This window comes from Cryptosporidium sp. chipmunk genotype I (genome assembly GCF_004936735.1).
Source record: "Cryptosporidium sp. chipmunk genotype I strain 37763 chromosome Unknown contig_32, whole genome shotgun sequence".
NCBI lineage: Eukaryota > Apicomplexa > Conoidasida > Eucoccidiorida > Cryptosporidiidae > Cryptosporidium > Cryptosporidium sp. chipmunk genotype I.
In genome coordinates this window covers 1-15,228 of record NW_027125601.1, presented here as the reverse complement: position 1 = coordinate 15,228, position 15,228 = coordinate 1, and the positions used below count along the sequence as shown (strand labels likewise).

General features: G+C 33.7%; 3 protein-coding genes across 3 annotated transcripts; 1 reads left to right on the top strand and 2 right to left on the bottom strand.

The window, feature by feature from the left end:
* Positions 1 to 249: 249 nt before the first annotated feature.
* Positions 250 to 7,074, bottom strand: ELE39_002884 (chromodomain-helicase-DNA-binding multidomain chromatin with the following architecture; the record flags this gene model as incomplete). The annotated part of the gene is made up of 1 exon (XM_067345988.1): positions 250 to 7,074. One exon carries the CDS (start codon positions 7,072 to 7,074, stop codon positions 250 to 252), a length of 6,825 nt encoding a protein of 2,274 aa, XP_067200915.1.
* Positions 7,075 to 9,041: 1,967 nt separating this feature from the next.
* On the top strand, positions 9,042 to 12,086 carry ELE39_002873 (Spb1p-like; the record flags this gene model as incomplete). Its single annotated transcript, XM_067345977.1, has 1 exon — positions 9,042 to 12,086. The coding sequence occupies one exon, from the start codon at positions 9,042 to 9,044 to the stop codon at positions 12,084 to 12,086; it is 3,045 nt and encodes a 1,014-aa protein (XP_067200904.1).
* A 1,206-nt stretch (positions 12,087 to 13,292) lies between these two features.
* ELE39_002862 (SART-1 family) lies at positions 13,293 to 14,414 on the bottom strand (the record flags this gene model as incomplete). Its single annotated transcript, XM_067345966.1, has 1 exon — positions 13,293 to 14,414. The coding sequence occupies one exon, from the start codon at positions 14,412 to 14,414 to the stop codon at positions 13,293 to 13,295; it is 1,122 nt and encodes a 373-aa protein (XP_067200893.1).
* Positions 14,415 to 15,228: the final 814 nt, after the last annotated feature.

Genomic DNA, 15,228 nt, shown 5'->3' with positions numbered 1-15,228 from the left:
TTAATGTGATATATTATTTTGACAAACAAATATCGAGTAACTTTTCCCCCTCACATACTTCCCTCCCTGCCCTGCTCTATTTTTGTATGTATGAATCTTAATTCCACCATATTTCTCTCTTCAAAATATAATAACTTTAAGTTAAAATTATATGACGATTTATCAGTTCAGATTATTCGTGATCTTTAAATTCAACGAAAAAAAAATTGACAGAGAATTAAAGCTCCAACAATAATGTTTATCTTTCCTTCATAATTCATCTTCATCAACATCATCTTCATCCTTTGCAATTTCTGCAGTAAGTAGGGCAAGCATAGCAGCAGCAGAGTCTCTTCTATTTCTACGCTTTGCTACGGTATTATTAGCTGGAGAGTTATTGGAAGTTTGCTCCTTCTCTTCCTGTACATCATCTCCAGTATTTGAATTATTAGAATTCGTTGACTTTCTTTTCTTTGATTGTCTTACTCCATTTAACTGAGCAGCTGCTCCATCTGCTGATACTTCTACCAAAGAGTAATTAGCATCTTGTTCACCACCACTGTTGTTGCCTCCCATAACCTTATTATTTGTAGAAGTCTTGGATGCATTAACTCTTCCTCCTCTCCCAGCGCCTTTCCTCTCTCTAGATTTAGTTGATTTAACAGGTTCAAATGACTCATCATTTAAGTCATCATCGTCTTCGTCAGAAACGTCGTAATTGCTAAACTTTCCCGAGGCTGAAGCATTGTTTTTCCTTCCTCCACCTTTCTTTCCTTTTGATTTTTTACCCCTTCCATCAACGTGGCTATTTGAACCACCCACAGAATCTCCCATTTCACCATCAATATATTCATCAAGAACATAGTTATCAATTGTAAACTCTTTAGCTCTTGTAGCCCTTCTTGATTTTTTACGTGATTTACTCCTACCATCAGTCTCCAAGCTGTCTTCTTCATCATTTTCATCAACGTTATCATTATTTGGTTGCAAGGTCTTAACAATATCTTGAACATTAGCAAGTAAATCCTCAGCCTTTTGACGCTGAAGTTCAGAGAACTCTCTCATGTTTGTAACCTGAACCAAAGCCTCAATCAGTGGATCCAAACTATCCAAGGCTGCTGCCCCGTCAACTGCATCCGCAAGATCTTGAATAAACTTTTCTCTACTCTCATCATCCCTAATAGCACTACCACTTTGTAATTGAACTAGGAATGATGAAACACTACTATCTCCTAATACTTTCTTCCAAAAATCTGGGTCATTAACATCTAAATCTGGAAGTGCATTGTCACTTCTAAAGCTTGTTTTACTAAATGAAGAATTCTTACCACTCAATTGATATCTAACTAAACGGGAATTCTTACTCAAAATCTCGTCTATATCACTTTCTTGAAATTGTCTTGAAGCTTCACTTCCTTCTAATAAATAATAGGCTCCATGCTTAAGTAAATCCTCAATTTCTTGCTTCGTTGGTTCACCACTTGTACCAATTCCGTTACCAGCACTTGAATTATTCTCCTCCCTAAACGCTCCTTTATGAAAAACTGCAGTATTTAGTCCCAACTTCCTACTAGCTCTTTCAAACATTTCAGCTTCATATGTTCTTGCCGTTATCAGTCTATAAACCTTAACATCTCTTGTTTGACCAATTCTATGTGCTCTAGCACAAGCCTGAACATCATTCTGTGGATTCCAGTCAGAATCAAAAATGATTACCGTATCAGCAGATGTTAAATTAATTCCTAAGCCTCCAGCTCTAGTTGAAAGTAAAAATACAAACTTATCAGAATCTTCTGCATTAAATCTCGCAATTGCTGCAGTTCTATCAGTACCACGAATACTTCCATCAAGTCTTTCATATCCCCACCCATGATGTTCCACTAGCTCCTCTAATAAAGTCAAAGTTTGAATAAACTGACTAAATATCAATACTCTGTGGCCTTCTGCCTTAAGTTTTGGCAAAAGTTTACCCATGAGTACCATTTTCCCACTTAACTCTATCATCTTCCTATACCTTTCCTCCGAAGTCTTACATAAAGCAACTTCTCTCTCCTCTACACCAACAACCTGGAAAGGATGATTACAACATTTCCTCAATTCCACTTCAACATTCATTAAAGAAGGTATCGGTGCATTACTTCCCGATTTTTTCCCGCCTAAACCCACATTTTTGCATAAGAATGCACGATTTCTCTCGAAAATGGCCCTGTAATAGGCTTTCTGAGCGGTAGTGAGTTCAACATCAATAATGGTTTCTTCTAAGGGAGGAATTTCCTTCATAACATCCTCTTTGACTCTTCTTAGTAAATGTGGGCGTAAAAGTTCGTGGAGAGCAGAAACTTGACTACTTGTTTGGAGTTCTCCAAATTCTTGAGTGAAGGCTTCAATACTTGCGAATTTAATGGGCTCAATGTAGTTAAGTAAAGGCCAGAGCTCCTCTGTGTTGTTTTGAACAGGAGTTCCAGAAAGTAGAAGAATATGTCTGCATGCAATACTCTTAAATACTTGTAGAGTTTTGGCGCCCCTATTCTTAAGTCTATGGGCCTCGTCAATAATTACAAACTGCCAAGGCATCGTACAAAGAATATCGGCATCTGCGAGTAAAATTTCATATGAAGTAAGTAAAACATGGAACTTATAATGCTGAGTCTGTACTAGACGAGGTTCGTTAACATAGCCATAATGTCTCATACTGCCGCCAAAACTATTATAGCTACTACTTCTTCCTCTTCCTCTCATGTCAAATTGCAGACATTGGTGGTAAAACTCATAATGACGAAGTAAATCTCGTCCATTCCTTCCACCTTCATCATAATACGAAACCACATTTAGGTCAGTCCAATCCTCAAAAGTTCGCTTCCAATGGTCCAGAGTAGAAAGTGGAGCAACTACCAAAAAAGGACCTCTAAGTTTCTCCTTATAAACTAAATGCCAAACAAATGACATGGTCTGCATTGTCTTTCCCAAACCCATTTCATCTGCCAATATGCCATTTCTTCCTTCAGACCAAAGTTGTAATAGCCAGTTTAAGCCTGCTAATTGGTAATCAAAAAGCTGGTAGCCATTCTTGAAAATGGGAGAAACCGGATAATGGCGAGAAACTCCTGGAGGAGGTGGAGGAGGGCGCTTTTGGTTGCAGTACAGATCCGCAATCTTATTATTTGCAAGTAAGCTAGCGAGTCCCATTGGGTTGTTTGTATTCTCAGCTACAACATTCTCACTGTTTGCTTCATCTTTAAGCTTAGCCATGCTGTTTAAATTCTTTTCACTTTCATCCATCTTAACTTGCACTTGATCAATCTTTGAGAATGCATCTCCCACCACAGAGACTCCTTCAGTCTTTGCTCGAATAAAGGCATTAGTATCATCAACTTTCGTTGTACTCTCAATATCTTCCTTATAAACCATACCATCGCAAAAATCCTGGACATTATCCAAAACTCTATATGAAAGAATTTCTTCATTCTCTTCAGATTGAAAGTCACTCCTCAGAGCCACTACCCCACAAAATTCCTCTAACTCTAGTTTATCATAAAGTTCCATACTGGAGGGTATCTTAATGTTTTTGGAAACCATCAACTCCAAACTATCATCGCTTAGCTTAACTTCTCCATCGCATAGGGGAATATTCGAATCATCAGCTGATGGCAGACACTTTATTGTGTCTGGATTATCTGCATTCACATTGAAAAACAAATCCGTATCATTAATTGTCTTTGCCATACTGTCACACCCATTGACATCATGATGGTCAGTCATTGTACTAGATACCATATTATAGTTCTCCTTCTGATCTATAATCATGCCTTTCCCTTGATCAATCGCTCCGCTTCGTCCAAAGTTTAAAATTCCTTCCCCGTTAACTCCAACACTCGAGCTTTCAACTTCCCGATTTCCTACTAAGCTATCGTCTCTTAATATATATGCCTCTCCTCTATTAATATTATCCTCCACGCAATCAGGCGCCATACTGTTTTGGTGTGTGTGGTTTCTACCTATCACATTTGACACGTAATTTGCATTATTACTTTGACTATTATTACTATTAGCGGCGTTGTTTCCCAACTGATCGATAGAGATTTTGTAGTCAAAATTGTTCATCTTGATTTGAGAGTCGGATTCCGTAAATCCATGGTTTGAGTTCTTACATAAATTTGCTGAGATTTCATTGTTTATTAAGTTGTTATTATTGTTGCTAATATTGGAACTTCCCCACTGTTCATGGCTGCGGTTATTGCTGGAGAAAGTTTGCATAGGAACATTACTCTCGGTGTTATGATTCACAGAAGCCATGTGCTGGCCTGTAGCCTCCACTTCTTGGTTTGGAGCAACAATTATATTACCACCGTTGAAGCCGGCAGATGATTCAGAGGCTATTCCAGAATTTGTAGAACTGCTATTGTTATTATTATTGTTATTGCTTATTTTACATGTATTACTGGCATTATTACTTGGAGCAGAAAGTTGATCATTGATCGGAACAGAAGAGTTACTCGGTAGAACTTGTGCAGAGGAGGTACAACCTGAAGCAGAAGTAGATGAAACATAGGAGCTCTCTGGTTCACTCTTAGCTTGGTTTTGTGAATTGTTCTGGTTTATATTTTGAAGGAGTTTTCCAACAAGTCCAGCAATTGCTGGGTTGTTCATTGCCATACTCAAAGCGCTAGCTGCATTTGAATTGTTTGCTGTTATCATCTGTAATAGCTTTTGAGTCGCTGCTATTGCATTCTTGTTCATGGTTCCGTCAGAACCGACTTTGATTTCATCTAAAAGGCTGCTATCAATCATCTTGTTTATTTGAGCCATGTTTGAAGAAGAGGATGAGGAATTACCCAAATTCTGGTTTGGGAATTGTCTTTGTAGATTCTGATGGCCTCCATAGTTTTGCTGTCTTTGTCCGTAGTTATTTCTGTTATGTTGCGAGAGTTGGTGGTTATTATGATGATGGCCATAAATAGAAATTGCACTAGTTAGCTGTGGGAGATTGGAGAATGTCGTTGGTACATAGGTTCTAATGGAGTACCTATTCTTAGATTTTTTCTTAGTTGCATATGGAACATGATTATCATCATCAGAATCATCAGAATCCTGGTTGTTTCCACCACTATTTGGAGTAATATAGGCAGGTGCCTGAGGAGCTACTAGTTTCATTCCAAATTGATTATTCATCCAGGAAAATGTATGCCTAATATAAGTATAAGTTTCAGAAATCATCCGCTTGTAAAGATCGTAAGCTATGGCTGCTGGCCCATTATGAGCTGTCGTGATATATTCTGGAACTCTAACAAAACGATGGAATTGGAGGATTTTGCTACTATCCGTAATATCAACCTCATGTTCCCAAGTATTATCAGCAAATGAGAGATGCTTCCATTTTGCAAAGTACATAATTGGTCTTTTTGGTAAGGCCAGTAAATCCCTAAATGTGACATGTTGGATCGCTGTTTCTATAGTAACTGTTTGGTCATCCAACCATTCTTTTGGAGATTCTTCACTCTTCTGTTTGACCAGATCCTCCTGAGTTTGTCTTGAGAGTAGAGCCCATTCACCATATAACTTATCAAAAAGAGCTTTAAGCAACTTTCCTTGGACATATATATCACTATCTACGGAGTTATAGTGGAAACAGTTTGTAAAGATCTGTTGGACATCGCTCCAAAACTCCTGAGGTTGAGAATATATACGTAAGTAAAGCTTTGTTTGTACTGTAGTGAAATCCATTGGACGAGAAATAACGGAGTAGTAATCAGAAGCCCCGTCCATATTTGGGTCCACAGGACGTAAAAATGGAATGCCATATTTGACTCCTTTTCTATCAAAGCATACCAAGGCGTCAATAATCTTCAAACAATAAATGTACCACTCATTTCTACCGATCTCTGCTGCTTTCATTGGATACAAAGATCTGAAAACGTCTGTGCAATCAACAATCCGCTCAATATCTCCATCTATGTATTGTAACTCAGGGACATCTTCAATATATGCAGTAGCATCTATTCCCTCTACACCTCTCTGTTCCAGTCTCTGAATGTACCTGAGATACTTTATTCTGACTTTGGGATCGGGATCATTATCTATATCGTCCTCACTTATCCATTTACATTGAGAGTAGCTCTGATGATGATATTTTACAAGGTATTCATAAGGAATCTTTCCTCTTGGAATGCGCCTCTGGCTTGTGTTAGTATGCAACAATCTTTTTTTAGCTGATGGTGATGCTGAATCTCTCTCCTCAGTTCCTCCAACTACTACTGCATTTCCGGTGGAATGTGCATCTCTTGCTTTGTCTTGATCGCCGCCTTCTTTTTCCTTATGTTTCATTTGAGGACGTCTTTTGAGGAACTTCTCAACGATTGGAGTTAACACAAACCTTTGAGGTAACTCCTCTCCATCGTCATTGTCAGTGTTATCGCCTTCTGCGCGTAAATCTCCATCCTCGAAGTCTTCATCATCATCTTCATCATCGTCATCTGCAAAAGATCGTCTGGAGCTTACCTCCGCTGCAATCAAACTCCCGAGACCAGCTCCCTTTCTTCTAGTACTTGGCTCTCTTTGAATTATATTATTGTTTTGTATGGTTCCACTCGCTGCATTATTTGCAGCAGCAGCTGCTGCCGCCGCTGCCAAGGCCTCTCTATTAATTCTTGGGCGTCCCCTTCCTCTCTTCTTCGGGGGTTCCGGGGGAGCTTCCTGACTCGGTGCTGAGCCAACTCCGGAATTTGAAGAGGCCGCCAAAGATGATGAAGTATCCTCAGTAACTTTATTTTGTTGATTTATAAACTCCGTAGCTCCTGGTGCTGATACTTCCATAGCTGATGTACACTGTGAGTTATAGGTCTGAGCCAAATTAGTACAATTAGAGGCTACTTCATTGCCCAAACTTGCTCCAACTTGGTCTTCAACTCTAAGCTTCTTATTAAGGCTTTCTCGAGTGTTTGAATCACCGAGCCTTTCCCCTAAAGTAGATGTGGCTTCAGAGTTTATGTTAGAGTTTGTGGGAAAACTTTTCATTGCTAGATCCGCTTGACTCTTGTCCCCATTTTGGAGAGTTTCTGTATTAATTGAATGATGATGGGTACCTTCAGAAGGAATCATGTTAGCTTGATTCTAACTTTACTTTAACTAGACTTGTTACGAATTTCAGGCTTAGGATTGAAACCTGTTTCAAATATGGTTCAATTATTTCTTGCTAATATCTTCGTGATAACTTTAGCTCTACACAAGGATTATTTATTGTGCAAAAATTCAAAATTATATATACATATACATATATATATATATATATGCACAAACATATATATATATATAATATGTATACTATTAATAATTCTTAATAAATAAGTCAAATCAATGCATAAACACACTTTTTTCTATTAGATTTGAAATTAGAGTTTTTCTTAAAGAAATAAATCAATTTTCCAATAATTCCATCAATAATTATAGAAATTTCCTTGTGGGAATACTTAAATCAGTACACCTTGTTAATTACTTTGAATTTTCCAAAATAAAATCCCCCAAATCTTTAGAATAACTTCCAAGATTTAATAATTAATTTTTTTTTGCCCAAAAATTATTATTTCAAATTTTATTGGATTGTTTATTCCTCTTGTTCCATTAATTTCCATATGAAAATTCCTTTTTTTTTTTTACTAACAACCACTGGGTAACCGGTTACTCATTCTCCTTTAATATAACTTTAATTATTTTTTTATTTATTCTTTAATATTAGACGAATCGGCGCCATGCCTTTGTGGACGCCGTGCGTTGCGGCGGGATGTGTGTGGCGCTCGAGGGAACTTCTTTGTAATACTATTTTGGTGGGGAATTATTTATAAGATTAACGAAATTAGTAAGAGAGAAAGTTTATTTAGTAATTAATATGATTATTATTGTTCTATTATTATGTTAATCTAGTATAGAATATTCAGAATTTTTAAGAAAAATTTTCATCGATATTAATCAAGAGAAAAAATAATTAATACACAATTGTTTAATGGACTACTCTGATTTTTTCTCTTTTAGGAAACCTGAGCCTGAAATATTATCTCCAAGGGTTAAATCAATGTTGAGAGTGGGTTCTTACTTTTCATTGATTTATTTATTTATTAAGTATGGCCATATTCTAGATATGCCAGAGAATCCCAATTATTCATAAAATATCTACCACTTAAAATTTTCAAAAAAGAAAAAATATGTTTGCTTCTATAACAAGTTATATATTACCAGTCGACGATATTTACGTATTTACGCTTTTCAAGCACGAACTATTCAATTTATTGATTCACTTAGGATTATTGTCAATATATAGGTACCTTATACTCTTGTTGCAATGAAAAATTTATTTTAATTTACTATTATTTTCGCATATTTTTATTTCTAAAATAAAAACAATACATTAAAGCTTTAAATTCAAATTAACACCGTTAAAACTTGAGTTGATAATATACTACTTTAGTTCAATATATATATAAGTGCTGCAATGCTAAATCCGCTTCACTGTGTCTGCCTAATTTGAATTTTTTCTACGATCCTATTTTTTAATCTATATCTTCCTACTACCTATTATCGTAGTTTTGTGAAAAGTTACTAATAAGAAAGCAGTAATTCTTAAGAATAATAATTGGAAATACATCTATACTTGAGGAATTTTGCTACTAAACTAGTTAATTAATCACTTTACACTATCTCTCAAGTCTTTAAAAATTTATGAATTCCTCATATTTACTATTATTAACATGTATCTCTTTTTTTTTACATTTATTGTTTTGTTAAATGGGCGGGAAACCAAATAACTTACATTAGAATAAATTAAATAGATAATGAAAAGTGGTCAATTTTTGATTAAAGGTAGGATTGAAAATTAAGAGGTTAATTTAAAATTTTGGAATAGTTAAGAAATTTTCATCACTTATATTAACCTGATTGGTGGAGTTTAGGTTAATAAATTTGGTTCATATAGGAGCAATAGAGTTCGTACTAAGACAGAACCGAATAAGTTGGGATATAAATATATATATATATATATATATATATATACATACACTTAGATAAAATAATTAAATATGGGTAGAAGGGCAAAGACAGGCAAGGACCGTTTGGATCGCTACTACCACTTAGCCAAGGAGCAGGGATATAGAGCTAGGTCTGCTTTCAAGTTGATCCAGCTCGCTCAAAAGTTTAATATCTTTAAAAACTGTCAAGTATTAGTTGACTTATGCGCAGCTCCAGGTGGATGGCTACAGGTGGCAAAAAGGAATATGGGAGTTTCCAGCAAAATTATCGGAGTAGATTTGGTAGCAATTAAAGGAATTCCCGGAGTTACTACTTTTAAATGTGATATTACGACAGAAAGATGCAGAAAATTAATATTTGATGAATTGAATGGAATACCAGTAGATGTGGTATTACATGATGGTGCCCCAAATGTAGGTACATCCTGGGATAAGGATGCCTATATTCAAAATGAGTTGGTTTTACATTCAGCTGAGTTAGCTTGTGAGATTTTGAGACCAAATGGTATTTTTGTGACCAAGGTTTTCCGTTCAACTGACTACAATTCTGTACTTTGGATGCTTAGTCAGCTTTTTAAGACTGTTAAAGCTACAAAGCCTCAATCATCAAGAAATGTGTCAGCAGAAATCTTTTTGGTTTGTTTGGGATATAAGGCTCCAAAGAAGATTGATTCTCGCTTTTTTGATCCGAAATATGTCTTTCAAAGTAATAAAGGACAGAGTGAAGGATTTGATTTCTTACCATTAGGAAATGATCAAAACACTGACAACTGTGATGATGAATGCATGGATGGAGATGAAAGTGCTAGTGATAATATGGAAGAAAATGAAAATAAGTTAATAAATAGAAAAACTAAGAAAAGTATGAAGTCCAGTTTATCTGAGTTAATCAAGGGAATTGGCAAAAGAAATAGGGACGGGTATGAAAAGGGGGATGACTTCAGAATGATCAGTGTCTATGAATTCTTTTATTCTGAAAATCCTGCCTTAGTATTGCTTAAAAGTAATACTATTAATTTGAATCCAAAGAAAGTAGATGAAAGTAATACTTTGGAGAGGGATTTTATTGATTTAGTTCTTAATCATCCTAAAACAAGTTATGAAATTAAGCTTCTTTGTGAGGATTTAAAGGTTTTGGGAAAGAGGGAACTTATGCAGCTTCTCAAGTGGAGATTCTTAGTCTTAAAGGATATCAAAGCAAAACAAGGTAGAAAAGATTCTCTTCACTCTAAGGAGAGAAATAATACTGACGGTATTGATGAATATGATGATTCGGAGGAAGAGGATGAAGACGTTAATATGGAAGAAGAAAAGGATGAGTCCCACCAGGAAGAAATTGATCAGGAGCTTTTAGATATGCTAAAGGAGCAGAGAAGACGAAACAAGATTTTGGAAAAGAAGAAAAGACTGCAACAGAGAAAGAGAGAATGGAGAACATCATTGTCAAAAGGCGGATTTGATGTGGAGGGAAATGAACAGGATTTATTCAAATATACAAAAGAAGTTGCAAAAGTCTTGGAAAATGAAGAAAGGAATGTATCAATAGACGGATATTTTCCAGAAGGAAGCCATCACACTGATAGCTTTTTATTGGGTGATGACTTTAAGATATCTTCACAGGAAATGGAACATGGAGGTAATAGAGGCAAAGACAATCATGGCGGCGATGGTAGCGATGATGAAGATCTGGATCACAGAGACCTTTTGGCGATTGATTTAGATATCCAGGATTACATGAAAAGGGGAAAAATGATGCAAGGAGGAGACCTTAAGTTAGAAAAACAACAAAGTAAGTTACTCGGAGAAAAGAAGGAAACTAGGAGGAAGAAGATAATATCAGAATGGATCGAGGAGATGAACCAATTTTCAAATAAGATCGAGGAGGAGAATCAACGGCTTTTAGCGAAGAAGGTGTTTGACTACGCATGTTCTAGCGACGATGATGGTTACAATACAGACAATGAGGATGAGGAAGTGGAAAAAAAGAGTCAGAAGAAAAATAAGGTATCGGATACTAAAATGTTGGAAAAATCCAATGATAAGCATCACGAGCCCTCTAACTACAAGGATGAGATAAAAAGGGATACTCTAACTAGTAGATGGTTTTCAAACTCAATGTTTAATGACTTTGTAATGGAAGAGGAAGGTGATCAGAACATTGAAGACTCTGCAGTGATTAAGGAGCTCTCGGATTCAGAGATCCCACAGATTCCATTGAATGAAAAGAAGCTTAAAAAGCTCAAGAGTAAGAAGTCTCAGGAGAAAAACAAGGATAATGGCGGCTCTAAGAACAATGAAATAGAGTTTGTCCCAAAATCTATTGGCTTGATTGATATGAATAATAATACTCTTCAAGAATCCTTTAACCATAATGACGATGATGAAGATATGGAAGATCATATGGGATTTGCCTCTGATGATTCTGATGTCAATGAGGCCCAGGAGAGCGATGATGAAAGGTTTACAAAGCCTGAAAATGAGGAGGATCTTAAAATGATTCAGGGGATCGGGTCATTGCTAGTTAACAAGTCAACTAGAATGGACTTAATTGATGGAAGTTATAATAGATATGCCTTTCATGATCCGGCTGAAGATCTTGAAAACAATATTCTGGGATTACCTTCTTGGTTTGTGGATGATGAAAATAAACATAATAAACCAGAACTTCCAATTACGAAAGATTTGATGGCTCAATATAAAGCAAAACTAAGGGAAATTAAAAATAGACCAATCAGAAAGGAAAGTGAAGCTTTAGCTAGAAAAAAGAGGAGATACGAGAAAATTATGGAGAAAGCTAGGAAGAAGGCACAGTCTATTGCTGACTCTGAGGAAATGAATGAAGCTTCTAAATCTAAGACCATTAATAGCTTGATTAAAAAGGCTCAAAAGATTTCCAGTAAGAAAAGAGTCAACGTGTACACTGTAACTAGAAGACATGGATTAAGTAAACAAATAAAGAGCAAAGATAAGAGTATTAATACTACAAACCTCAGGACTAAATTCGTAGATAAGAGACTTAAGAAAGATAAGAGAGCTGTTAAACACGTCAATAAGAAGAAGAAAAATATGAGCAAAAAACGTAACAAGAAGAGATAAATATTATATATGTACCTTAAAAAGCCTTAGTTATAATATATTCAGAATAGACAAGATTATATTATATAATAGATAGTTGATTCTTCTTTAGCATTAATCTTAACGTTATAAAACTTTTCAATACATTTATGTATGTAATTTACCTAAAAGAGAAATCTACTAATTAAAGTCAATGAAATCATTAACCGTGAATTTAATTAAATAAATATTGAGTATTAGTAACGGATGATGAAATATGATGATGAATTCAATAGAGTTGAATTGGATTCAAATATAATGAATATGTATTATAATCAAGTATCAAATATATCTCAGACAGCCAAGAGAAACACTGTAATCAGCTAGTATCAACTTTAATAGTAAAGCCAGTGACTATAATAGACTCTAGTTTAAAGGAAAAGTCATCATGAATATAGAAGATACTTGAGCATTATAAACAATACCATTGACCATAATAATGATAATTAGTGAAATGAATAAAATAGACTCAGATAGGAGCGAAAGATAATAATAATCACGTCCTCTCAGTTAGAGAAGCTTAATAGTAATTAAAAGTTATCATCATAGCTATTCTGTCCATTCAATTATTATCATTATTACTGCGTTATAAAAAAAGCCAGCAAATTATCAATTACATTCAATAGCTTGAGTAATTTGTATGTATATAATTATATAAAAAAAAATTTAGTTCAGGATAGCAAATCTCAACAAATTCTCAGTCATATTTAAAGTGATTGAGATTATTTCTGATCGCCCGTCTGCTATGGGGGTATCCATCATCACAAAAATGAATTTTCCTTTTAAAGTAGAACAATGACCATAAGAAAAATATAATAATCATCAGTTGAACTAATCCTCATAATAATTTATCCATTAAATGAATTAAACTTACCATTGAGATTACTTTTAACATTAAAATATATATATTTATAGAGAAAAAATATCCAGTTTGACTTATTTTGTCCTCTAATTTTCAAATAAATTATTGTTGAGTAATATAGACTTTATAAAAAGAGGGAACGTCAATAAGTCCACTCTATTAAATGAATTAATTTATTACTATTTTCTTGGCTTTCTGTCAATCTGAGACCTTATCCATAATGTCAGTCAAATTTTACTGTCTCAGCATGATAAAAAAAACAAAAGTGGCGGGAAATCCACGTAATTTAATAATATAATTTAAAAAATGCATGTAAAAAAAATTTATTAGGTTTTATTTCGTAGGTGGTTTCTGAGCATCTTTTCAATTTTGTTTTTGTTAATTTTTTGCCCATGGAATTTCCAGCACAATCTTTTGAATGCATCTTTAGGATTTAAAATGTTGCCGTTATCATCAGTGTGAAAAATGGAGACTTGAAAGTCTAATTCTGAGTTTAAAGTGGAGTCTTTGAAATGGTTTTCATATTTTTGATCAATTTCATTTTTATTAAGAGTAGTTGATTCTTCTTTATTTGAAGATGATATTTCACCTCTTTTTTGAAGTAGTGCTAAAGTTGATGAAATTCCGAAATCAAGAGGCTCTTCATATAAAATGTTGTCATTAAAGTTATTTTGAGTTTTGTTATCTGATTCTGCATTCATTTCGGAACCCTCACAAGTTGTTTTTTTGAAATTATCTTTAGAATCCTCTTGTTTTAAAAAAGTATTTTGTAATTCATATAAACTATCTTGGTTTAAGGAATCACTATACAGAGTTTCCATTTTAGTTTTAGTAATAGTATTATTATTTATTGAATCACTTAATACATCATTCACATTATTATTATCAATTTTTCTACAAAATTCGGTCTCCAAAGATAAGTATATATTAGATTCAGAGTAGTTAGGATTTTCCTCATTCTTTAAATTGGCGTCAGATTGAGATTCAAATTCGTTTTTAACGTTCTGTAAAGTTTTTCTCTTCTTTTGAATCTTTATTCTATCGTAAAATACACTAGTATCATCAAAAATACTATTATCGTTTGTTAGGAAATTTGTATTAAAGTTAGTTAATTCAATATTACTGTTAGTATAATTATTACTATTACTATTAATGTTGCTACTGTTTCTCTCTTCATCGTTAATAAGTTCATAATTTGTTTCTCTCAAATTTTTTTTAATAACTTTAATCTTTGTTCTTTTAAATTTAAACTTATCTCCGTTATTTTCCCCAAAATCATCATTATTACTGTTATTTTTTGGCCCAAAATTCATATTATTTAAATGAATTTTTGTATTAAGTTGATCGCAGTCATCTTCTTCATCCTTATATTCAAGAATATGCTTATCTTCAAAAGTAATTATTTTACCCTGCTCAAATTTATCAAGTATTTGAACAGATTTTGACATTTTCATTCCTCCCCCCTTTCTATACCTCCTCTTTGATGTTTTGTATCATAAGACAGTTTGAGCAGATACGAATTTTTTCTTTATATGACCTCCTCAGTGCTTGTTCAACTATTTAAAGGCAAATATGAAATTGAAACAAAGTTAATAAATATTTTTCCCTGAAATACTAAATTGAAATAAATATATTTATATATATTATATTTTTATTTGTTTATGAAAATTGTTCTCTACTTGAACATTTAATATAAATTAATACTTCGAAAATAATCGTAAATTTTTAGTTAGAAAAATTAATTCACAATGTCAAAATCTGCATTAGTAAATTATTTTAAAAAATTCATCTTTTCTCAATCAAATATTTATAGAAAAAATAATGTCAAGAGGATGGGCAAAGCCCGCCCAATCAAGGCGGGACTTTTGGTACATATTTAATTGGGGGACAGGGTAAATGGAAAGTAATTATTTTTATCAATTATAAGTAAATTATTAACAATATTAATATTTTAATTTCAATTAATAATTTAGTGGGTGGAAGAATTAAATAAAATTAAGAGGAGAGGCTAATTAAGAAATAATTATTAAAGTAATTTGATTCATAATACACAAAATTTTAGTATAATTTACTGGGCTAAGCAGCCAAAGATATCAATGATATTTATGTATTAAAATTAAGGTCAAGTAGAGCAATAATAATATTGAATAATAATAATAATAATATTATTATTGTTAAAGGAATTAAATTCATGTAATTATATATAATTAATAATATAAGAGCAATTATTTTGGGTGTAAATTAATAAATTACATATATATA